Here is a 26,308-nt window from a genome sequence, read left to right as displayed (position 1 = left end):
GTTCTTTAGATCAGACCAGGAAAGTTTCTTCTGATCAGACCAGGAAAGGTCCTTCAGAAGGACCAGGAAAGGTTCTTCTGATCAGACCAGGAAAGGTTCTTTAGATCAGACCAGGAAATGTTCTTCAGATCAGGCCAGGAAAGGTTCTACAGATCAGACCAGGAAAGGTTCTTCAGATCAGACCAGGAAAGGTTCTTCAGATCGGACCAGGAAAGGTTATTCTGAACGGACCAGGAAAGGTTCTTCTGAAGGACCAGGAAATGTTCTTCTGAAGGACCAGGAAAGGTCCTTCGGTTCAGACCAGGAAAGGTTATTCTGAAGGATCAGGAAAGGTCCTTCGGTTCAGACCAGGAAAGTGTGTGGTAGTATGAAGTGATCTGATCTTAATCTGTTAAAAGCCTTTTCGGGGATTGCATTTCTAAGTGATGTTGTTTTTAGAGTGTCTTATGATTTCCTTTTGCGCAATACGAACAATCACTTAACCTTTCCTGAACTCTGTTCAAGAATCCAACATCCACAATGGCTCATTGATAATGAAGATCTACAACTTTATTGATATATAAAGAAGTGAGACACCGCGTGATGCCCTGTCTCAGTAGGCAAACACAGACAGAGAGACAGAGAGCCGACAGACAGAAAGCAGACAGACAGACTGAGAGCAGACAGACAGACTGAGAGCAGACAGATATACTGAGAGCAGACCGATTGACTGATGAGAGTAGACAGACAAACAGAGAGCAGACAGACAGACATAGAGCAGACGACAGACTGAGAGAAGACAGACAGACGTAGAGCAGACAGACAGACGTAGAGCAGACAGACAGGCAGAGAGCAGACAGACAGATATAGATCAGACAGACAGACAGACGGAGAGCAGACAGACAGGCAGAGAGCAGACAGACAGGCAGAGAGAGAGACGCAGAGTGGGAGCGTTAGAAGAGTTATTGGCCATGAGGCTGATATGATTAAAGCTCCAGAGGACGTTTGTTATGAGGAACCAGACGTCCTGAACAGCTTCACAAGAACGCTAACGGGGACTGTGCGTTAGTGTGTACGTGTAGTGTGTGAGAGAGAGACACACAGAAACTAACACTACGGGAGAAAGAGAGACGCACACATACAAATACACACACAGACATTTAAAAGTGAAGAAAGGAAAGAATAGAGAGAGCATGTGTGTGTGTGTGTGTGTGTGTGTGTGTGTGTGTGTGTGTGTGTGTGTGTGTGTGTGTGTGTGTGAGAGAGAGAGAGGGAGAGAGACATCAATTCCCACATTCACAGAGACAGTTAGAGGTGAGATAGAGCGATAATAAAGAATAGAGAGAGAGAAAGAGGGAGAAAGGAGAAAGAGGAAGAGAGAGAGATGGGAGAGAGAAAGAGGAGGAAGTGATGAATAGAAAGAGAAGGATAGAGAGAGGATACAGAGATAAGAGAGAGGGGGAGAAAGAGAGAGAGACAGCGACAGAGATAAGAGAGAGGGGGGGAGAGAGAGAGAGAGTGAGAGAGAGAGAGAGAGAGGAGACAGAGATGAAGAGGAAGAGATCCAGGGGGAGAAAGGGAGAGCTTTTATTGGCGTCACGTGGGCTGCGCTCCTCCCAGAGGGATGGTGAGGCCAGGAAGCCGGCCACTTGTGTGTGAAGCTTTTTCATTAAACTAAGGGCTCTAATGTGGGGCCCGCAGTAGCAGGTTAATGGTGGAGAAACATGGCTATTGCCTGGCCATCAATAAACCTTCATTCGACATGTGTGGACGTTATAATTAATTAAAGTAAGCATGGAGAAAGTGCTGCATGTGAGGCACGAAGGGTGGAGGAGTGGAAGAAAGGACCCCACCCAGTGAGCAGAGCGCATGTACAGAAGTACGTTACCATTACTGTATATCGGATCAGCAGCCTGTCAGCGTTTTAAATAGAGCCACACACACACAGACGCACACACACACAAACACAAAGGCATGCACACACATACACACACACACACGCACGCACACAGGCACGCACACACACACACGCACGCACATACAGACACACACAGGCACGCACACACGGACACACGGACACACACACACACACACACACACACACACACACACAGGCATGCACACACACACACACACACACACACACACACACACACACACACAGGCACGCACACACACACACACACACACACACACACACACACACACACACTCACACACACGCACACAGGCACGCACACACAGGCACACAAGCACACACACAAGCATACACACAGTGTGGTACATCTGTGCATACATGTATCATATTTGCTGCAATGCTTCACATAGACTGGTTTAATAAGTTGCTGCTTAATTTCTTTGCTTTTGATGTAAAAGCTACACAATGTGGAGCCAGATAAGCAATGTTAATAATTAGAAATTCATGAATTAGATTTCATGAATCATCTTTTTTTTTTAAATACTATTACCACTCTTGTACAACAGCTGTCCATGGAGTGTACTTGTGACTTGTGTGTGGGCAGTTATCCTACTTAGGAGCTAGATAGGGAAATATTTATCTTAAAAGTAAAGAAAGAAAATAGTATTCTCCGGCATGATAATATAAATGTGAAATAAATGTCAAATACAATAATTGTTTCTTCATCTACCGCTTGAACTAAGCTAATTAAAGGCATGAGTTATTAAATATCAATAAGCCACCCAGGATTACTGGATGTAATGCACACTGGTTCTAAGGGATAGAATAACTGCACAGTCATGGTTCTGCCATTACCCGTCATAACATCAATACTGCGCTCCATTATCGGAGAGTGGGGGAGACAAAGACGGAAAGGATAGAGGGAAAGAAAGAAGGAAAGGGAGGTAGGAAGGAGAATTCAGGAGGAATGAACAAAGATGACAGAGCACGTTCATCTGCGGTAGCATTTAGGCTCTATGAAAAGGCCCAAAACCTCCCAGAGAAAGGCCTTAGCATGAATTGATAATAGTCTCAACTCAGCATTAGAGGAAGCATTTGATTAGGCATCCATCCAAGTGATAAGGACATGGAGACCTCTTTAGGTATCAGAGCAACCCATGGAGGACACACTGACCATCTGTCCGTCTCCATGTCCTAGTGCGGTGGAGACAGGATGGAACTGGTAAAGAGCAGCAGAGAGAGAGAGAGAGGGAGAGAGAGAGAGAGAGAGAGAGAGAGAGAGAGAGAGAGAGAGAGAGAGAGAGAGAGAGCGAGAGAGAGAGACCGGCCCGTCGGGGCTGGTCTCACCAGAGGACGAGGGGAGGGGCCGACATGCAGCGGGGAACGGGACTGAAGGATGACGGGTCTGAGGGTGGGGCCGAAAGAGCGAGGGAGGGGAGGAGAGAGGAGGAGGAGGAGGAGGAGGAGGAGGAGGAAGCGTGAGGCAGCAGGATACATCCAGGGTATAAAACCCCAGAGCTTCTCTGCCGGACATCCCGCTGCTCCGTGCCTGCACCTCCGAGTTCTCCAGTCGTCCAGGTTCTGACCCCAGCCGCCGCGTCCGGATCCACCATGAGTCACTCCTCCAGCCGCGCCTCCACCTCGTACCACCGCACCTTCGGCGGACCCAACCTCATCTCCATGTCCTCCTACTCCCCCATCTCCAGCCGCATGTCAGGCGGAGGCGCCAGCGGAGGCGGTGGCGGAGGCAGTGGCGGCCGCTACATGCGCTCCATGTCCCCCGCGGTGTCCTCCCGCTCTGCCACCACCTACCAGCGCGGGCGGAGCAGCAGCAGCCACCACCAGCCGCGCCTCTCCTACGAGAAGGTGGACTTCACCCTGGCGGAGGCGGTGAACCAGGAGTTCCTGGCCACGCGCAGCAACGAGAAGCAGGAGCTGCAGGAGCTCAACGACCGCTTCGCCAGCTTCATTGACAAGGTGCGCTACCTGGAGCAGCAGAACAGCAGCCTGCAGCAGGAGCTCAACACCTTCAAGGGCCAGCAGCAGCAGGGCCAGCCCAGCCGCGCCACCGACCTCTTCCAGGAGGAGCTGAGGGAGCTGAAGAGGCAGCTGGACGACGTGGGCAAGGAGCGTGACCAGTACCACGTGGAGCGGGACAACCTGGCCGAGGACCTGGGCCTGCTCCGCCAGAGGTGGGCCACCCAGTGATGAGTCAAGTGTGATGAGAGTGATGCACTGCTGCTGCTGCTGGTTGAATGGGTACAGCGACAGACAGGCGGAGAGATAGACAGACACACCGGCCCAGTCGGCCGACAGACAAGACACACCGGCCGGTCGGCAGACAGATGGACAGACAGACAGACAGACAGACAGACAGACAGACAGACAGACAGAAAGACAGACAGACAGACAGACAGACAGACAGATAGAGCAGATGCACATTGACCCGAATGTAAACATGTAATCCAGGGATGTGACATTCGACATTGAGGTTTTTCGCAGTGGTGTAGGGCGTGGCCCGGAGGGAGGACATGCAACAGATCCACTGAGCTCTGTGGGATCTCTTGTAATGCACTTAGCACCGTAGGACCTCTGGTGATACTCTCACGTAATTGGCTGTGTGATGGTGGAGCTGAATGACAAAGCACTACATGGCATTCAGGCCACGATTTGTCATAGTTCCACCCTACTTGATTGCATTACACAATGGGTACAACAGACTAATAGGATTGTGTCTAATATTGATTCAGTTTAATAATGATTAGGAAGAAAACATAACAGGGGTTATAATTGGATGATTACTGAATAGATTTGAGAATGTAGCAAAGCAGCAAGATTATCACTGCAAAGGCAACGTTTTTTTCCATATTATTATGTCCATTCTGAAGGCTTGATGGCAAAGTGGACACACTGGAGAGTGGGCGGAGCCTCCTTAGGAAAAGGGAGTGGTTATGGGAGGGGTTAAGGGAGGGGTTAAGGGAGTGGTTGAGGGAGTGGTTGAGGGAGTGGTTGAGGGAGGGAGGGGGAATGAAGGATGGGCGAGGGAGCAAGATGTGGTGTTGGTTTAGAGCAGGGGGAAGAAATAGCTTGTGGAAAAATCAATGTGTCTGATGGCTCCATTAAGGGCGGGGGGGGTGGGGGGGGGGGTCGTTCATCTCCCCCTCTCCGGTGGGACTGTGCCAGAGACCCCATTAGGGAATAACAACCCTGCACGGGACGGGGCATGAATTAAAGATGAGGAGGCCTGACCACACCGGTGATGTCATGCCACTAATCTGGTTTATGTCCTCTTGCGTCTTCGCTGGGTGACACGCGACAGCAGCAGCAGCCTCACGGTGCAGAGACACACCCAGTGCCTGCTGAGGACCACCAGGAGACAAGATGCTTTCCACCCATATCTGTTTCCCCCGGTTACGCTGTAGGATTTCCAGTTCTCCACGGTTTCACTGTTAGTCTGGGATTTAGTTAGTAGACTGAAAACCTAGTTATTAAATCCAAAAACGCATGAAATAAAACTTAATTTCTATCTGGGTCGTCTCTCATCACGTTGTTTCGTTATGAGATGATAACCTTTATAATAAGCAGAAAAGTGAGAAAGTGAGATGGAAGTGCGCTGGGAGAGGAAGTGCTGAGGAGAGGTTGTGTCCGAACAGACGACCCCATCAGCAAACCAAATTAGCTGAAAAGGCCGGCCGGCGATCCCAAAGGACCCTGCGTAATTCCGGGAGTAGGGCCTCCGCAAATTGATCAAATTGATGGCTTTTCGCCAGCTGATGCTTTGACTGATGCAGAATCACAGTGAAACCTTTTCCATGTCAGGAAGGGTTTTACTGTGCCTGAAAAAGGTGAAACTTTAAAGCTGCTCCCCTTCCTCTTCCTCCTCCTTCATCTGTCCTCACTACAGGCTGGACGAAGAGGCGCAGAAGAGGGCCGAAGCTGAAGGCAACCTGATTATCTTCCGCAAGGTAAACAACCAGATGCTTGTTCTATACCAGTGGTCCAAAAATGGAGATAGGCGTACCCCTAGGGGTATTTTGAAGTACTGCAGTACTGCTTATTTATGTTCATTTTATTTTACTTTATCCCAAAGAAGATTTCTGCCGGTGAATGGGGTACTCTTAGAGGGGGAGGGGGGTACACTAGTAGAGAACGTTTGAGAACCACTGTTCTATATGATGTTCCATCCCCACGGTTAAAGAGTCGTGTCTTTAGGACGATAACACTAAACCCCCCCAACATGTCCTCCTCCGCCCCCCAGGATGTGGACGACGCCACGCTGGCCCGCCTGGAGCTGGAGAGAAAGATTGAGTCTCTGATGGATGAGATTGAGTTCCTGAAGAAGCTCCATGATGAGGTAACGTCTCTGGAGGGACCCCTGACCATAGTCTGCTCTTGGTGCAATAGTTCAAAACACTCGGATCAGTGCGTCGCTTTTCACCTCAATGACACAGCATAGAAAATAAGAGAATATTGACCTTGATCATCTCCTATTGACCTGTTATTGGTTTGTATGTGTGTGTGTGTGTGTGTGTGTGTGTGTGGTTGTGCGTGCGTGTTTGTGTGCATGTGTGTGTGTGCGCGTATGTGTGTGTATGTGTTTGTATGTGCGTGTTTGAATTGGTGTGTGTGTGTGTGTGTGTGTGTGTGTCTGTGTGCATGTGTGTGTTGGTTTTTTGTGTGTGCATGTGTGTGTGTGTGTGTGTGCGTGCGTGTTTCTGTGTGTGAATGTATGTCCATGTGCATGTGTGTGCGTGTCTCCCCTCCCCGGTGGCGGCCCCAGGAGATCCAGGATGTCCACGTGAACGTGCAGACGCAGCACCAGCAGATGGAGATGGTGGAGCAGACCACCAGGCCCGACCTCACGGCCGCCCTGAGGGACATCCGGGCCCAGTACGAGACCATCGCCAGCAAGAACATGCAGGAGTCTGAGGAGTGGTACAAGTCCAAGGTGGGGAGGAGCCTAGCGCCGGACCCCAGACATACAGCGTAGAGATGTTCCCAAACCAGTTTTCCTTCCCGATATCGATCGAACTTGAGTATCGGTTCACGGTTGTGTGATGGTATCAAACAGGCGCATAGACTTACATACTCGCCGATACCCAATATAATTTTAGGCAGTATCGGAGGAATTTCCGATAATGGTATCATTATCGGAATAACTCTAGAGTGGTGAGCGTTGTGGTTCCTTGTGTTGACGTGTGGTTCCGTCCTGCAGTTCACCGACCTCACCGAGTCGGCCAAGAAGAACAACGACTCCATCAGACAGGCCAAGCAGGAGGCCAACGAGTCCCGCAGGCAGATCCAGTCCCTCAACTGTGAGGTGGACGCCCTGAAGAACACGGTGAGACACACCTAGGGGCCTCACTGTACTGATTACATGTATATTTAACTGTTTCTACTGTACTGTTATAATGTGCTACACTACTAATACTATACTATATGACATGCTTTACTCTACTGTCTATACTACACTACACTATAATATTATATTACATGCTTCAGTATACTGCCTATACTACACTACACTACAATACTATATTACATGCTATACTATACTGCTTGTACTTCACTACAATACTAGATGAAATGCATTACTATACTGCCTGTACTACACTACATTACAATGCTAGATTACTTCCTATACTATACTGCTTGTAGTTCACTATAATACTAGATTACATGCTATACTGTACTGCTTGTAGTTCACTACAATACTAGATGACATGTGTTACTATACTACCTATACTACACTACACTACAATGCTAGATTGCTTGCTATACTATACTGCCTGTAGTTCACTATAATACTAGATGACATGCAACACTCACCCCGTTCTCCCCCTCCCGTGCGGTGGTCAGAACGAGTCCTTGCTGAGGCAGATGCGTGAGATGGAAGACCAGTTCGGGAACGAGGTGGGGAACTACCAGGACAGCGTTGGCCGGCTGGAGGACGAGATCCGCCACCTGAAGGACGAGATGGCCCGCCACCTGCGGGAGTACCAGGACCTGCTCAACGTCAAGATGGCTCTGGACATCGAGATCGCCACCTACCGCAAGCTGCTGGAGGGGGAGGAGAGCCGGTGAGGGACCGCCAAGTCCTCAGAGGAAGATAGAGCTTTTATTGGATTTGTCTCACTCTATATATTCTTTTGTTTTTTATTTCAAATAAAGTTTTTTTTTAGTTTTACTTTCTGATGTTTTCCATGGTTCATGGTTTAAGTCCCAGTATATTTGACTTTTGATTGACACATGTCACTGACCTATCACCCTCTGCCCCACAGGATCACTATCCCCATGTTCAACATGAGCAATCAGTTCAGCATGAGCAACCAATCAAGTGACAGAGGTGAGATCTGATTCAAAGGGATACTCTTTTACACCAGCATAATGACCAAACAGGAAGGAAACAGGAAACCAATCAAAGGGTAAACTTACCCAAAAGTATTTCATTGGACGATTCATTTTTCTTTTATCCACAGAGTATGAGATGATCCCGGACGCCTCCAGCAAACGGACCGTGGTCATCAAGACCGTGGAGACCCGCGATGGAGAGGTGGGTTCACCTGCAGATCAGAGCTGCTCCTCGCCTCAAGGAGATGAGCTCTGCAGGAGCAATAGGAATATACAGTAGAGGACTAGGGCCACAACTAAAAAAATCATACTTTTTTGGAGTTCTGACTTCAGAAATCTGACTTTAAACCTGGAACTCATAAAACTTCACGTGTGGCCCTAATCCTCTTCTGTAGAAATACGTATTGGTAAAGTGGATCAAATATATCTGACCGGTTGTTTTTTCTGCAGGTGATCAAGGAGTCCAGGAAAGAGAAGGAGAGAGAGGCCGACCAACACAACTCCAAGGACAAGGACTCCTCCAACGAGGAGTAGCTCATGACTCCACACACTCCAGCTTCCACTAATAATATAGTATTAAAAAAAAAGGTTGCCTAAAAAGTTAAACAATCAGTAGAAGGTTAGCTCATCGTTTTCCGCTCATTGTTTTTGTGAATGTCGAGCTTACTGTTTACGGTGCAATATTAGAAACATTAATGTGTCTTGAGGCAGGGTCACCTTGGTGCTACTTAGTCATAACCGCTCATGCTCGCTGCAGAAACGAGTCCACAGTCCTGAGCCACCGAGCCGAACCACTACCGTGCCACGGGGCCTTGTTTACGTGCATACCCTGAAACATTTGCCGGTCTGTACTATTTCTTTCACAAAGATAACATTATGAAAGAAGGCCAGGCGTGAGGGGGCAGTGAAGGGCAGGGTGCTTTGAGGTGGTCGTTAAAGACACGTCTGTGTGACTGAAGACATGACCGTGAAAGGTTCACCACGTCACGGCTGACGTCACACGATGGTGAACATGTTTGCGTTTTCTTTAGACATGCAGAGCTCTCATTTAAATACATCCTGGTTAACCATAACCAGAACAACAATAACCACACCTCACATAAAAAACTATGTGTAACAATGTCTACTGAGCAACCGGAAGCAGAGATTTAAATAAAGTCATTAAGAGCAGATGTGTGTTGTGTCATTAATTAGAAATTCCTCATTGACATTGACTTAAGTGTGTGGGTCTTGGAACAACCAGTCACAAAACTGCATTGATTATTATTATTTACTTTTTTTCCAATGTTAAATATACTGCCACTGTTATTTTGCATCAGTCAAAGTTACTCGTTTAGTGTATCATTGTAGTTTCCTGAAATATCTTGCACACAGGATTGAACCTGTATCTGCAAGACACAGGGAGGACAATATATATTTCACATATCATTATCGTTCGGAGGGTTTCAGTTAGTTAATTATAAGTTAATTATATCAGAATAGTTGTAAGGAACACCGCCCCTTCAGGAACAAATAGGTACTGCGTCAGGAGGGGAAGGAACACCGCCCCCTACAAGAACAAAAGGGTAGTGCGTCATGAGTGGCAGCCGGAAGGAAGTGCGCGTCTTTCCGCGGGAGTTTGGATCCAGTGTTCGGAATACTCATCAGCTGAGCTGTAAGACTACATGGTAAGACGTTGTTTAATGTTATTTTAAAGTCTGCTGGTCATAAACTAAGCATTGGAGTCAACACATTTCCAGGCTGTAGTTCGGACCTGAACACTGTGATTGTAGACTGATTATATGATAGTATGAAGGACTTTTATGTTGTTGATGGTGTCTTCGCCCTGCAGAGTAGACTCTGATTATCGCGTTGTGTGGGGTTATTTCTAACGTCAGTATGATTACTGTTATCAATATTATCATATAGACTGTTATGATTCCATAACCCGGTTTAATATCTCTGAAATGAATGTTCAGAGAGTAAAGGAAACACTGGAAGAGGTGGGTTCTTATCTACAGAAGTGGATTACGGCTGGATCTGGTCTAGGCTGAGTCTAGCCCGAGTCCAGTCCGAGTCTACGCTAACTGTTGACATATTTCACCAACATTATGCCTCCTTTGGTTTCTCAGCTGGCCTAAACATGACTGTCACATGTAAAATAACATGACCTCAGACAGTTAGTCCCATGTATTAATAAAACAACACAACGTTAACAACATACAATAACTAGAGTGCTGAATTTAAAACACCCTTATACCTTCTTTCTTGTGGGTATGTTCTGTTGTGGCTACTGGGTCTGACTTGCTTTCGTTTGCCGTTCATCCATGGAAACTTCTGGAACCCCCTGATCCCCACCGCGCGTTCCCCAGCGGTAGCTGATCTAGACTGCAGGATGAACTGCGAGGTCCTGGCCACGTGCAGCGCCCTGGGATACCTAGAGGGGGAGACGTACCACAAAGAGGCTGACTGTCTGGGTGAGTGTCTCAACATGTCATCTCCCAGATACACGACGATCAGGGAGAACACGTGGGTCTCAGGAGGTAGAGCGGGTTGGCTGGTAACTGGAAGGTTGTTAGTTCAATCCCCGGCTCCTCCTAGCTGAGTGTCGTGGTGTCCCTGAGCAAGGCACCTCACCCTGACTGCTTCCGATGAGCTGGCTGTCGCCCTTCATGGTTGACTCCACCGTCGGTGGAATGAATGGGTGAATGTCAGGCAATATTGTACAACGCTTTGAGTGGCCACTGGTTAGAAAAGCGCAATTTTTACTATTGTGTGATGCCCAGCCCACAAGGGCTTACAAGACACCATTACAATACACGTACAAATGCATTTACCAGTTAAGAAGGATCTCCCACACTTCTGATACTTTCTGGACCGGTCTGTTGCAGAGAGCGTGAAGGACCTCATCAGGTACCTGAGACATGAGGATGACACCCGGGACATCCGCCAGCAGCTGGGGGCGGGACATATCTTGCAGAATGACCTGCTGCCAATCATCTCCCAGCATGGTGGAGACAAACCCCTGTTTGACGCGTGCATCAGGTACTGGACCTTGAATCATAACACCATGAGTATGATGATGCTTCCCGTTATTTAGTTAAGCGTGTTATTGGACCAGCATCATACATGTATTACAAGCTGGATCAGTGGGGGTTATGATCATGAGCATTGATGAAGGCTTGCATCTCTGAGTCTCTGTGTTGTGTGTTGTTTGGCTCTGAGTGTGTTATGTGATCCCCAGGCTGATGGTGAACCTCACTCAGCCGGCGCTGCTCTGCTTTGGGAAGGTCCCAGACGACCCGGCCTTCAGACATCACTTCCTGCAGGTTACCTCCTACCTGCAGGCCTACAAAGAGGTAATATGATGTCCTCACTAAAGTCATGAAAACATCCTCTGGACGGAAACTGTAAATTATGGATGTCTTTGTCATCATCTCATCTCCTTCTTCATGTCTCGTCCTGCAGGCGTTCGCCAGTGAGAAGGTGTTCGGTGTTCTGAGTGAGACCTTGTACAACCTGCTACAGCTGGTGAGCTCATGCTGATGGTAGTGTGGACTCCGACTCTGAGTCCTGATAGGCTGACTGACACCAGTGACTACTCCTCCTCCTCCTCCTCACAGGACTGGGAGCAGCGGCAGGAGGAGGACAACCTGCTGGTGGAGAGGATCCTGCTGCTGGTCAGGAACGTCCTCCACGTCCCGGCCGACCCCTACGAGGAGAAGAACGTGGATGACGATGCCAGCGTCCACGACAAGCTGCTGTGGGCCGTCCACATGAGCGGCTTCGACGACCTCATCAAGTTCCTGGCGTCAGCCCAGAGCGAGCAGCAGTGGTGCATGCACGTGCTGGAGGTGGTCTCCCTGCTGTTCCGGGACCAGGTGGGGACCCCCCGTCTGTCCGGGGCGGCCTGAGGCAGAACCGCACGCAGGGATTTACATTCAGGGCGTTAAGCAGTTTAAAAGCAGTGCTTGGCACTGCTTTTAAAGTGCCAAACACTATCAATCACTAGGTTAACCCATTCCCTGTGTACAACAACAACAGCTAGGGTAAGATGCTACACAATGCTAAGTACTTTAGTGGACGCTTCCATCCAAAGTCTGGGATAAAGCCATCATAGACGTCTCTCCTAGTGCATCTTGCTCAAAGTCACCCCCCAGTCCCCATCGTTGATGGGTCGGACCCTAACTCCTCCCCTCCTCCTCCTCCAGACGCCAGAAGCCCTGGTGAGTGCCGGCCATGCCCGCTCGGCCCAGGAGAAGAGCCGCGACCTGACAGAGCTGGAGGTGCTTCGGCAGAAGGAGCAGGCAGAGAAGCGCAGCCGCACGCTGCAGAGAGGAACCAGGTGAGCCGAGTGCTGGTTCCTCTGGGGTCTATGTTGGAGTAGGACTGGTTTCAAATGGGTGTGGAGTCCATCTTTGCAGTGGTGCATCACGAAAATATATCATATCATTATGGTTTATATGTTATTGTTGTATATTATTAAACGTATATATAACTATACATATATTAGAAGTTTTTGTTATATATGTATTATACAAATATATTATTTTATATATATTTATTATTTATTATTATTATTATGTTATTGTTATATATATTATTTTATAAAATGGGTGGCTTAAATCAAGCGATCTGATTGGTTCCCAACTGTTGTATATTGAGCGTATACACACAGCTATGACGCCCGTTCAGTTTATGGAGTTCAGTATCACTCCGCGCCTAACTTGAACTGTTGTTTATTTATATATAAAAGCAATAGCATAGTTCACTGAAGCCTAAAAAACATGTTGATTGATGGAGAGGGTGGAAATGTTGTAAAGCAATAGGCACACGGTGAGTGAACTCGATAGTAGGCTAAATTGCCGGAGAACCAAGCTACCGTCTTTAGCCTAGCCTTCTCTCTGAAGGACGCTACAGTGTGTTGCATAGCAACCGCCGTACACTTTGCCGGCAGCCAGGAGGAACTACTTTTTTGTATTCGTAAAAAAAAAATGCTTTTCCGACTTTCTAGCTTTTTCAAAATTGAGGGTGTCTATGACTTTCATTTCGCCATACTTACGTAACCGTTTTATAAAAGCAATAGATCACTTCAGTCAGTGGTATGCGCGTCGGGACGGCGACCCCCTTAACTGTGGTATAATGACCGTATACCACTGACTGAAGTGATCTATTGCTTAAATATTTATCATATAATAATATATATAACAACCCCCTCTAAAGAACTCGGCCCCTGCGGTCTCTTTCAGACACTCGCGCTTCGGAGGATCCTACGTCATCACGGGCCTCAAATCGGTTGGAAACCAGGACGTCATCTACCACAGAGGCATCCACAACGTGAGTCAAGCAGCAGGACCCGGTTCTTTTAGCTCATCCACAGTAAACCCCCACGATGAACACGCCCTCATCTGGGTCAAACACTTACTTTTAAGGCATTTAGCAGAAGCTGTCATCCAAAGCCACTTACAGCCATTCATGCACACATTCACACACCCACGACAGAGTCAACCCTGCAGGGCGACAGCCAGCTCGTCAGGGAGCAGTTAAGGTGAGGCGTCTTGCTCAGGGACTCCTCGACACTCGGGTTACAACCTTCGGGTGACCAGCCAACCCGCTGTACCTCCTGAGCTGAGCCGACCTTCAGACTGCAGACCTGGGAAATCACTAACCAATGGCCGCTGTCTGTCCAGTTCAAGAACTACAGCCACGACTCGGGCAAGGAGGTGCGGCGCATCCCCAAGAAGAATCGCCGGGCACGGGACAGCGAGGGCCAGCGCCGCTCGGCCCTCAACGTCAGGCTCTTCCTGCGGGAGTTCTGCGTGGACTTCCTGGAGAACTGCTACAACCACCTGATGTACCTAGTGAAGGTGAGCCAGGGCCACGCCCCCTCTGGTGTACCTAGTGAAGGTGAGACAGGCTGGTTGGAATTGTTTAATTGACCATGCCATACTTTAAACAAAGCATTATTAGATTGTAGCTAGTATTACAGCCTCTGTTCCATCTTCTGAGCATTTTGTGCGCCACACCACCATCGTTACACCACCTTCATACCAGCACCATCAAAACCACCATTGTAACTCCACCATTCTAACTCCACCATTCTAACTCCACCATCGTAACTCCACCATTCTAACTCCACCATCGTATCACCACCATGATACCATCACCTTCATAACACCACCTAGTAGTAGAGCATCAGTTTCATCTTCTGAGCATTGTAACCCCACCATCGTGATACCAGCACCATCGTGATACCAGCACCATGATACCGCCATCATAACACCACCACCATCACACTACCACAACACCACCATCATTACACCACTAGGCTCTACCACATCACTACCACCTCCCCACCCCCCTCCTAACCCCGACCGGTGGCTCTGTCCAGGAGGGGCTGATCCGGGAGCAGGCGCAGCAGCACGATGAGACCTACTTCCTCTGGGCCCTGAACTTCTTCATGGCCTTCAACCGCGGCAACGGTTTCCGTGCCGACCTGGTGTCGGAGACCATGTCCATCCGGGCCTTCCACTTCATCGAGCGCAACGTCACCAACTACTACGAGATGATGCTTACCGACCGCAAGGAGGCCACGTCCTGGTCCAGAAGGTGAGGTCCATGGTCTGGAGCTGGTCCCCTGAGAGGGTCGCTGTGGGGCCCCCAGCCCCAGAGAGATGACTACAGGGAGACGCTGTTGTTGGGGAGTTTGGAAGAGGCTTTTATCCAAAGCGACTTACAATAAGTACATTTGTCAGAAGAAAGAGAAACAACAATACAGTATATCGCTGTCGGTACAGAAAGGATGTTCATAGAACCAAGTGCCAAGCACTAATAATCACAAGGTTAACTCATTCCACGTATACAATAAAGATAGCTAGGATAAGATGCTACACCATGCTAAGTACTATTTTTAAGTGCCAGGACGTACAACATACAATAAATGTGTAAGAGGGGAGTTTTTAAGAAAGTAAGGGAGGATATGGTGCAGTAGGGGGTAAGGGAGGAGGCTATGCAGAGTCCAGATGAACTCTGAATGCTGATCTGAGACCGGTCCATTGTCCCTGACCCCCTCTAGGATGCACCTGGCGCTGAAGGCGTACCAGGAGCTGCTGCTGACGGTGAATGAGATGGACCGTTCCCGTGACGACACCATCCGACAGAGCTCCAACGTCATCAAAAGTACCATGTCAAAAAAAACTAAAAACTACTAAATTACTCTTTAATCAGGCAGCAGTTATCAAGCAGTTTCTTTTCACATCAAATTAAGACTTTTATGTTTGCTTTAGCTTTCTGCTCAATCTTAAATACATTGCACTTTCTACAATGCATTTCTTAACTTTGCTATTTTATTTTATTATTTCATTTTATTGTGTGTGAAGCACTTTGAGACAGCCCTGGTATGAAAAGTGCTATAAAGTGCCTTAAAGTTTGAAATTAAGTTGCTATATTATTTATTTCTTTAATATACATTACCAAAGCCCAGCGTCCAATGTCAGGTTATACCCTGCGGTAGCTGTAGTGGTTTCATGTCTTTCATATCCGCACCTCCTCCAGGTAACATCTTCTACATGATGGAGTACAGGGAGATCTTCCTCACGCTGCTCAGGAAGTACGACGAGACCAAGCAGCCCCAGTCGTTCCTCAAAGACCTGGTGGAGTCCACACACCTCTTCCTGCGCATGTTGGAGCGCTTCTGCAAGGGGCGCAACAACCTGATGGTGCAGGTGAGCCCCCACGCCCAGACGGAGCACCTCCTACACCTTAACTGATGTGGGGTCAGGGGATCAGGGCTCTGTGGGGGATTTCTCTGGAGGACTTTAACACACGTCACAGCTTACATTTACATTGCGGGCGTTTGCAGATGCTTTTATCCAAAGCGACTTTCAATAAGTACATTTGTCAGAAGAAAGAGAAACAATAATATATCGCTGTCTGTACAGTAAGGATGTACATATAACCAAGGCCCAAGCACTAACAATCACTAGGTTAACCCATTCCCCGTATACAACAAAGATAGCTAGGGTAAGATGCTACACAATGCTAAGTACTGTAAGTGCTAGGACGTACAACATACAATAAGTTTGTAAGAGGGGTGTGGGGGGGAGGCTATGCAGAGTCTAGGTGAACTCTGAACTGTTGTTTCTTCTACCACAGAAGAAGAAGGTGAGGAAGAGAAGGAACCGCCCCCAGAAGAAGTCCACCACGGAGACGGACCCGGAGGTCTTGGAGGAGACCTGGAAGATAGTGTCTGAGGAGCTGAGAGCTGCTGGCTTCCAGGTAGTTCCACCATGTCGCCACTAGGGGGCACATTGCTGCCACAGCCTCTGTGTTAACTGGGGACTGCATTCTCGGTTCAATTCGTCAACATTTTTTCCTCACAGGGCCTCAAGTTTATCTGAAGCTCCAAAGGACTGTGTTGTGTTTGTTTGCAGTATTTGCTCCATTATATTCTCTACTAAGTACTACATCTACATTTGAGCATGTTAGAGTCAGACACAAGTTCAAGTAGGGTCTTCTAAGTTAAAGTAGAGTCTACTTTTACTTAACGTGAATGACTGTAACATGCTCAAATGTAGACCAATAGTTAAAATGGTCGCCTTGATGGTTTAATTTGATGTAATTCAGTGTATAATATGTTGGGCTTTAACAGGTTCATGTCATGAAGGTGAGCAGTAATGACCCCTACAGAAAAGATCTGCGGACAGATGGAAGGAACCGGCCTGGACCAGTTTGGGATGGTTCCTTCCATCTGTCCTTCCGTCTGTCCGGTTCCTTCCATCCGTCCTTCCGTCTGTCCGGTTCCTTCCATCTGTCCGTATCCTCTGACTTTAGAATGTGAACCCTTTGGGTTGGGCGTTCATCCCGCTGACCCGCTGCGTTCTCCCCTCTCCCCTCAGCTGTCCGCTGGGGTGACAGAGGCCGTGGTGCCCTTCGACGCCGCCTCGGAGGTCTCCCTGGAGGAGCAGCGGAGCCAGACCATGGTGCGCGTGCAGGACGCCCTGATGGCCCGGCTGGGCCCTGAAGCCCTGGGCCTGCTGCGGGCTGCCAGGTCAGTGGCCCTCCAGCCTGTGGCTCTAACCGGGGCCCCAGCCTTCTCTCTCTCTCTCTCTCTCGCCCTGTGGGGCCCCGCCGGCCTGTGGCTCTAACCGGGGCCCCAGCCTCCACTCTCTCTCTCTCGCACAGTGGGGCCCCGCCGGTCTGTGGCTCTAACAGAGCCTCCAGCCCCGAGTCTCAGGCCCCGCCGGTCTGTGGCTCTAACCGGGCCCCCAGCCTCTAGTCTTATGCCCTGTGGGGCCCCGTCTGTCTGTGGCTCTAACCGGGCCCCCAGCCTCTAGTCTTATGCCCTGTGGGGCCCCGTCTGTCTGTGGCTCTAACCGGGCCCCCCACTGCTCCCCGTGTCCCCAGGGAGGTGTGGCCGGAGGGGGACGTGTTCGGGCCGGCCGACGTGGAGCCAGAGGACGAGCTGGAGCTGCTGAGGCAGATCCTCCACGCCACGTTGCCCCGTGAGTCGAGCGACCGCTCTGACTACAGTTCCAATACAATATTTTTCCTTCCAGATAGGCGTTTCCCATTCCCACTTTCCACCTCCAACCATCAACGAACGCAGCATTACACTGCATGAGTTTGTGATGTTCTTCGCCTGTGTAGTGCAGAGCTGTAATCTGAGTCGTGGCGTTTCTACGTTGTCTGTTCCCCCCCCCCCCCAGGGTCCGCCCACCCAGAGGTACCGGCTGAGGAAGACGAGGACGGGCCGGAGTACGAGGAAGAGGAGCTGGAGTCGGTCCAGGTGTCTGAGACGGACTTCAACTTCCTGGACTTCATCAAGCGGTAAGCGAGTGACCACCTGCTGTAGAATAACCTAATTTATTTTCAAATCTACAGACATTTCCAGTAATCTTTACGTTTGTACAATTAGTCTCCTAAATAGTACGTAGTCGTCGGATCCCTTTGTTTACATTCAGGGTGTATAGCAGATCTAAGTCGCTTTTATCCAAAGCGACTTAGTCGCTTTGGATAATTAGTACATTAGTACATTTGTCAGAAGAAAGAGAAACAATATACCTGTTGGTACAGTAAGGATGTTCATAGAACCAAGTGCCAAGCTTTGTACTATTTTTAAGGGCCAGGACGTACAACATACATTAAGTGCCAGGACAATCAATAAATGCGTAAGAGGGGTGTGGAGGTGTGGGGGGAGGCTATGCAGAGTCCAGGTGAACTCTGAACAAGTGAGTCTTGAGTCTCTTGCGGAAGCCGGTGAGCAACTCTGCGGTCCTGATGTCGGCAGGGAGCTCGTTCCACCACTGCGGTGCCCCAAACAGAGAAGAGCTGTGACTTTGATGATGGACCTTGTCTGCTCTTAGCGATGCCCCTCCGTCATCTCCCCTTTGCTTCATCCCCTCCCCGGGCGCTCGTAGGTTCGCCCAGCCCGCCATCGTGCGGCCCTACGTGCTGCTGCTCAGGACCTACTCCACCAACTCGCCGCACACCAACCACTGCATCGTACGCATGCTGCACCGGCTGGCCGTGGACCTCAAGATGGACGCCCTGCTCTACCAGCTGTCCGTGTTCAGCGCCTTCAACCGCATCCTGAGCGACCCGGCCGCCGCTGCCTACAAGGTGCCCTAGGAACTTCTCACTGGGGGACCGCCTCACTGGGGGGCTGTGTCTCCTCACTCAAGTTCAAGTTTCATTTATTTGCCATTCAGCATGTTAGACACATGGAAAATGAAATTCCCTCCCAGGACCAGCAATATGGCAGGTTAGCATATGACTAAAAAAATAGGTTATGAATATAGAATAAATAGGTTAATAAATAGGATTATAAAATTTTTAGAAAATGTATTTTTTTTATTTAAAAATGAATGTCTGTCTCCTCACTGGGTGTCTGTGTCTCCTGACCTGGTTTCTGTCTCCCCTTGTCTCTGTCCCCCTGACCCGGTCTCTCTCCCCCCTGACCCGGTCTCTCTCCCCCCTGACCCGGTCTCTGTCCCCCTGACCTGGTCTCTGTCTCACCTGGTCTCTCTCTCTCCCCTGACCTGGTCTCTCTCCCCCCTGACCGGGTCTCTGTCTCCCCTGGTCTCTCTCTCTCCCCTGACCTGGTCTCTCTCCCCCCTGACCTGGTCTCTGTCTCACCTGGTCTCTCTCTCTCCCCTGACCTGGTCTCTCTCCCCCCTGACCGGGTCTCTGTCTCCCCTGGTCTCTGTCTCACCTGGTCTCTCTCCCCCCTGACCTGGTCTCTGTCTCCCTGACCCGGTCTCTCTCCCCAGGAGCTCGGGACCTTCGCTAAGTTTGTGGTTTCCCGCTTCCTGGTGGTGGCGGCGAGGAACGACAAGGCCTTCATCGAGCTGCTGTTCTGGAAGAACGTGGGAGCGGTGCACGAGATGACCGAGGGCTACGGCAAGGAGGGGTGAGGTCACTTAATTGTCTGATGTAGTATTTTATTATCATTATTTTGTATATATGTAATGACTGTTGAGATGCTTGTTGAGAAACTAAGTTTGCGTTAAGTGAAAATAAAATGGACACTGACAACTTTGTCTTCATTGTCGGCACGTACGTCTCAATTAACAGAACCACTGAATGTCCTGCATCCATCTGACCTGGTCTCCCCCCCGGTCTCCCCTTCCCTGTCTCCCCCCTGGTCTCTCCCCGGTGCTCCCTCAGGAACGGCTCCAAGACGAAGGTGTCCTGGACGGAGGAGGAGGAGGAGGAGCTGCGGAGCCTGTTCCTGGAGCAGCGTGACTCAGAAGGTGCCGGTCTCTCTAGCTCCAGTGCTTCGGTGTTGCGGTGGGTGGCTCGGCTCTCTCTGACCCCTCTCTCTCTCTCTCTCTCTCCCCAGCGCCGGACCCGGTGGAGGCCCTGCTGCCGCTGCTGGGCAGCACACGGTCGCGGCGACAGGTGGTGGTGCAGCTGGTGCACATGGGCCTGGTGGACAGCGCCAAGCAGCTCAAGAAACACAAGTAGGTCCTGCACCCTCTAGAGGCCAGGTGGGCGCCGGGCTCAGTGTGGTCCTTCCTGTGTGGATGCATTTGTGTTTCGTGCACTGTAGGAAGCACCTGAGTTCATATTCACAGACTATAGTCAACACCCAAATTCAGATTCACGTTGAAACTCCTGAATTCATATTCATGCACTCTATGAAATGCCTGAATTCATATTCAGGCACTTTATGAACATCTGAATTCTTATTCATGCACTGTAGGAAACGCTTGCATTCATATTCAAGCACTCTATGAACACCTGAATTCATAATCACCCACTGTAGGAAACGCCTAATTCATAATCACAAATTCATAATCACTCTATTCAACCCCTGAATTCATATTCAGGCGCTGCACGCAGTACCTGAATTCAACGGTTGTTCTGCTCCTGATATGCTGATTTGATCCCTGATTCCTCCCCCAGGATCGGCACAGGGATCGTTCTGTGGACGGAGCAGCAGGAGGAGGAGCTGGAGATGCTGTACGAGGAGTTCAAAGACTCAGACGGTGAGACGGTTCTCCTCCCTAAGACCGGTTCAAGCTCTAGTGATCGGAGGTCTTCCATGCTCGGTACCGTCGGTCCGGACCCACCGTGAGAGGGTCTGTGTGGGGGGGGTAACGGGTTCTCCCTCTGGGTGTGCAGACGTGCTGGGGAACATTCTGAAGAAGACCACGGCCAAGCGCTCGCGGGCCCGCGTGGTGGACAAGCTGCTCAGCATGGGGCTGGTGTCGGAGAGACGGCAGCTCTACAAGAAGCGCAGCAGCGCCGGCCCCCGGAAGACCTCCGCTAAAGGAGCCGGTAAAAGCTCCGGTAACAGCATGGTGAGGACCTTTTGTTTTGGTAACAGCATGGTGAGGACCTTTTGTTTTGGTTTTGTGACTTCTCTGAAAGACTGTCACACGTTTAGCTATGACAGCTTTGGATGCCCTTATGTATGAGTGAATCCTCAGCACTGTGAGTGTGAGTGAATCCACCGTGCTGTGTGTGAGTGAGTGAATCCTCAGCTGGGTGTATGAGTGAATCCCCTCAGCTGTGTGTGAGTGAATCCTCAGCTGGGTATGAATGAGTGAATCCTCAGCTGGGTATGAATGAGTGAATCCTCAGCTGGGTATGAATGAGTGAATCCACAGCTGGGTGTGTATGAGTGAATCCACAGCTGGGTGTGTACGAGTGAATCCTCAGCACTGTGTATGAGTGAATCAGCGCAGTGTATGAATGAGTGAATTGATTCTTGTTCCTCTGTGGCAGACTGAAGAGGACTTCCTGGCCGACCTAGGGGGTGATTTTGCTGATCAAGAGGAAGAGGACGAAGGTTCTTCTGAGAGTGACGAGGAGGAGTTTGAGGAGCGGCGGGAGAGGGTCACCTCCTCTGCTGGAGGAGCGAGGAGGAGAACCCAGGAGTCCAGCGTGGGGAGCAGGCTGGACGTGGGAAACATGCTGCACTCGCTCCAACAAGAAGGTAGATAGATGGATACTTTTATTGATCCCCAAGGGGAATTTCAAGGTGAAGCACTTTGTTTAGAAACCCCTCAACTAAACCTGAATCAAACGGTTTTCTTTTCTCTTTTTCTTTCACTATATTCTTCTTGTTTCGACGTGTGAATCTTAAAGGGATAGTTCAGGATTTATATCATTGGAGACTGTTTTCAACACTTTTCATTCAGTCCTTCTAGTTGCAGAAATCACTGGTGCTAGGCTAGCGCAAGTCGAGGGGAACTGCTAGCCTGCCAATAAAAACCCACTCCAAAGTACACCCGATGCAAACCGATTATAATGCCCAACTATCGATGTAAATGTCTGTGTTGATAGAATAATATTAGAAATAAAACTATCCTTGTATCGCAATGATCACATTACATTTTGGGGGACTACTACTCTCAGCAGTGGCGGAATTTCACTTTGCTCCGGTGTAGCAACCAATTCACTACAGCAGAAGGTAAACAGAGAAGCACACTCCAGGTAATATCAGTCCGCCGCTGCCGTAGCTTGCTTCCAACTACAGGGATTATAAACTAAATGCAATGCGATGCAAGGGTAAGTTTATTTCTAACACTATTCTATCAACACAGACATTTACATCGATAGTCAGGCATTATGATTGGTTTGCCTCGGGAGTGGGTAAAACTGTTTTTATTGGCAGGCTAGCAGTTCCCCTTGAGTTGCGCTAGCCTAGCACCAGCGATTTCTGCAAATAGAAGGACTGAATGAAAAGTGTTAAACGGTCTCCAATGATAAATAACACACTGGCTCACTTGGAAATTAGACCCGATGTCCAAAATCCTGAACTATCCCTTTAAGGGCTGATTATGGTTCCACGTCGACGCAACGCAAGGACCAAACAGACCCTTCGACGCAGTCGGGAACTTGTTTTGCTTCTGCGTCGGGTTTTAGTTAGCGGACCAATCACAGCCCTTGCCTTGACGCAAGGTTACAATTTTTGGGAGGCGCACGTTGGGCCCTTGCGGTGGACGCAAGGACATAATGGGTCCGGAAACCCCCTTGCTTTGCGTCGATGTGGAAGCATAATCAGCCCTTTACTTTTTCGGTCCAAGTGTTCGGTCCGCTGGAAATATATATACTTCCTCTTTCGAGAAATGCACACATGTATCTGTAATCTTAACAGTTAACCACAATGTACTTACATGCATTACTTTTATCATACCCGTTAACCTCTTCATGTTAGTACTAATGTCCAGACTTCTCAATGCTGGCTGGTTGTGGTTGTGTCCAGGTCTGGCTGGACCCCTGCTGTGGCTGCAGAACTGCCTGAACAGGACCGCAGACGACCGGGAGGAAGACGGTACGTGACACCGAAACAAAGGACATATTCATCTGTGTTCCCCTGTGTGCAACGTTTTAATGCAATGGTCTTGATGTTGGATGGATGGATGGATAAAACTTTACTAATCCCCCAGAGGTGACATTCCTGTGTTACAGCACAGCAGCAGTGTAAGGGCGTACTCACACTAGGCAAAGTTGCCCTGTACCCTATTCAAGTACAATTGCCAATCTCAACTGGTTGTACGGTTGTACGGTTGCCTCTTGTACATACAGGTTGCGTTGTACTGAGGCCACGGAATTGTACAGATGGGCTAGTGTGAGTGCACCCTAAGACACAGGATATAATACCATACAATAAAAACAAAGTAATGCTAAGGAAAACTAAAATAGATGCTAAAATAAGGACAAACTGTATAAACATAAATTATAAAGGGCCCAGTGCCGGTAGTACTTCAGTTGAAAACCTTGATGTTGTTCCAAATGTATGTGATGATGGGGTACCAGGGGACGTCTGACTCACCCTGGTGATGTTCTCCACCAGGTCTGTCTCAGCCCGTGCCTCTGGTCCCCCTCTCGGAGGACAACGAGGACGCCATGGAGAAGAGGAGCTTCCAGAAGCTTCTCCGCAAGTTGGGCCTGCGAGCCCCAGCCAATGAGCAGGTCCTATTTGACACAGTTCACAACAAATCACCTACACGATAGGACAGGAAGTGGAGAGATGTCACATGTCAGAGCCTCACTGAACCTCCCGTCCTGCCGTCCGTCAGGAGACCTTCTGGAGGATCCCGGAGAGGCTGAGCCCCGCCCAGCTCAGGGGGGCGGCTGCAGCCCTCACCCCAGGAGAGGAGCTCCCTGCTGGGGGCCAGGAGCCCCAGGGACCTGGGAGCCCCCAGCAGGAGCCCCAGGAGAAGGAGAAGAAGGAGGAGGTGGAGGTGGGGGCCTCTTCACATGAGCAGAGATCAGAGGCCATTCGGGCGCTGCTCCTCGCCCGCAAGAGGAAACCTCGCTCCGAGGAGACAGACGGTAGTTTTAAACATGCCTGCACATGTTTAAACCATGAGCATCCTTCTCAAAGCATAATGCACACAGCCACAGCTCGTTAATAGATGTCCTAATGTGTTTTTGTGTTTTTCATAGATTCCCCCCAAGTGGATGACGGTGTAGGGGCCGCAGTCACACAGAGCCCTTTCAGAAGGTGAGCCAGACCCCCGTCCTCTGGTCTCTAGTGCCGCTTTTCCACCGCCAGTACCTACTCGACTCGACTCGACTCGACTCGCCACGCCTTATTTGCGTTTCCATTGGCAAAAAAAAGTACCTGGTACCTAGTACCGGGTACTTTTTTTTAGTACTACCTCCGTCGAGGTTCCATGCCAGCGGAGTAGGTACTTTTGTGTGACGTAAACAGGCTGCTGGTAACTGATTGGCCAGCGGCTGTAAATGGGAATATTCACTCAAGTTAAGTTGTGTCCGGCGTGGTTGGAGTCCACGAACCCGCTCCCGAGGGGGACACTGATCAGCGTTTCGCCGTGTGTGTCGCTCCTTTCCCGGGGCTAGAGTTAGGCTGCGCGTCGTTATGTGTGTCGGGCGTGGTTGTGTGTGTCCGGCGTGGCTGGAGTCCACGGACCGGTGTTTCGCTGTTTCGTTTCAGTGTCGTTCCTTTCCTAGGGCTCGAGTTTCGCCTCTATCAACGTTACCGTATGACAACAATAGACGTGCAGTCATTGCGCTTTTTATTTTATTTTATTTTATTTCCCATCATAACCTTTCCCGGGAATCAGGAAATAGTCTTGATCAGATTCAGATTTCCCGGGAATCGCGTCTCCCGTGATTAAAACCTAATGACGACCCGCCCATGGTGGAGAGGTTCTTTTCTACGACCCGCCCACATTGAAGAGGTACTTTTTTAGATGGAAACGCAGCCAAACCGAGTTGAGTTGAGGCGAGTCGAGTCGAGTTGGTACTGGCGGTGGAAAAGCGGCATAGTACTCTTTTAGTACCCATTCACTAATACCTGTCTGCTTGTTCACCCATGTACTTGTTCATTCTAACTGTTCTGCATGTCCACTAGTACCTGTCTGCTGGTCACTAGTGAAGCTGTACAGTCTAACCCCAGTCTTGTGTGGTTCACTAGTGTACAGTCTATCCGCAGTCTTGTGTGGTTCACTAGTGAACCCTGGACAGTCTAACACCAGTCTTGTGGTTCTCTCCTGTAGCCGCAGGGCCAATCAGGAGAAGCCGTCCGTTAAAAGAAGCAGAGTTCTGGACGATGAAGATGAAGACGAGGACACAGGTATGTTCCCCTGCTGTTGTGATCTTCACTTTAATGTTGGTCTGTTCTGGGAATGTTAATGTCTAACCCCTTGATGTCTGCAGGGGCCCCGGGCCCCTTGGTGATCGACAGTGATGGAGACTCTGACGGAGAGAGGGTCTCTGCCCCCGCCAAGAGACGCAGACAGGCGGCCCTCATCGATGAGGATGATGAGGATGAGTAGGGGAGCTCCAGGCCTGGACTGGGTCCCTCGTGAAGAGGAGGTCCAACATGAAGCCTGAGGAAGACTTAAACTCAACTGGTGGTTTTCATGTGAAGACGAGTTGTACATAACTGTATTAAGGTCATGTCATCTCTACATTTCCTGTAGTTGTGCTAGGTGTGTTTTGTGTTATTTTTGTTTTTGGCCGGCATTGTTAATGCTTATGTTGTGTGTCCATCTGCATGCCTTCTATATATTCTTACACTTTCACTTACGATGAGGTCATTACGGATGACAGGTCCTTGTTGAATCATTATATTTGTATAGGAAAAAAAATTTGAGACCAAAACAAATATGTATTGATTAATAAACGGGTAGTGTTTTCATAAGAAATGTACTTTCTGGATTGTTTTCATGTCAGTTTAATCATGTATCACTTGTCTGCAGAAGGTTAAACCTTAATTGAGATTCTGCTTCATTCTCTGTCCTTACCAAACAGTCCTAATGTAATAAGCCCGTATGGCGTCACTGGGGATAGTGGTTATTACATCGGGTGTTTTAAAACTTTACCTCTATTCATCCCATGTATAAATTGGCAATTTAAAACGCATTTCAATGGCTTTGGGTGTATTTTAATGAGCATTGTCCCAGTGCTGCGGGACGGTACATCTTATAGGCTTTACCTCTAGACACTGGCTGTTTGGTTTAATCCCAGTTCTGCTCTGGGGTCCTTAATGTTTTCATCACTGCGCTCAAACCCACTCTCTCCAGCTTTGTGGGGGGGGGGGGGGGTGGGGGTCTACACATGTGGACCATGTTACTGAATTCCTGTTGGGGGGTCTAC

General features: G+C 49.3%; 2 protein-coding genes across 3 annotated transcripts; both read left to right on the top strand.

The window, feature by feature from the left end:
* Positions 1-3,508: 3,508 nt before the first annotated feature.
* On the top strand, positions 3,509-8,782 carry prph (peripherin; the record flags this gene model as incomplete). Its single annotated transcript, XM_084464729.1, has 10 exons — positions 3,509-4,089; positions 5,217-5,315; positions 5,802-5,862; positions 6,156-6,251; positions 6,678-6,845; positions 7,113-7,238; positions 7,757-7,977; positions 8,179-8,243; positions 8,377-8,450; positions 8,699-8,782. The coding sequence occupies 10 exons, from the start codon at positions 3,509-3,511 to the stop codon at positions 8,780-8,782; spliced, it is 1,575 nt and encodes a 524-aa protein (XP_084320855.1).
* A 1,073-nt stretch (positions 8,783-9,855) lies between these two features.
* On the top strand, positions 9,856-25,843 carry timeless (timeless circadian clock). Of its 2 annotated transcripts, none has more exons than XM_084464012.1 (29): positions 9,856-9,915; positions 10,600-10,704; positions 11,119-11,272; positions 11,472-11,586; positions 11,696-11,758; positions 11,851-12,108; positions 12,439-12,572; positions 13,477-13,564; positions 13,918-14,094; positions 14,619-14,836; positions 15,303-15,406; positions 15,782-15,951; positions 16,382-16,504; positions 17,125-17,276; positions 17,633-17,730; positions 17,935-18,055; positions 18,646-18,847; positions 19,498-19,637; positions 19,895-19,980; positions 20,070-20,190; positions 20,636-20,718; positions 20,855-21,033; positions 21,461-21,671; positions 22,944-23,012; positions 23,535-23,653; positions 23,761-24,016; positions 24,131-24,188; positions 25,207-25,283; positions 25,367-25,843. In XM_084464012.1, the coding sequence occupies exons 2-29, from the start codon at positions 10,623-10,625 to the stop codon at positions 25,483-25,485; spliced, it is 3,777 nt and encodes a 1,258-aa protein (XP_084320138.1). In that variant the 5' UTR covers positions 9,856-9,915; positions 10,600-10,622; the 3' UTR covers positions 25,486-25,843. The 2 variants fall into 2 exon arrangements, with proteins under 2 accessions (XP_084320138.1, XP_084320137.1); XM_084464011.1 differs by having other exon boundaries at positions 20,855-21,063.
* The last annotated feature ends 465 nt before the right edge of the window (positions 25,844-26,308 follow it).

The sequence above is a fragment of the Micromesistius poutassou genome (assembly GCF_964030765.1).
Source record: "Micromesistius poutassou genome assembly, chromosome: 2".
In the NCBI taxonomy this organism is placed as follows: domain Eukaryota; kingdom Metazoa; phylum Chordata; class Actinopteri; order Gadiformes; family Gadidae; genus Micromesistius; species Micromesistius poutassou.
This window is presented reverse-complemented; position numbering and strand designations above follow the sequence as displayed.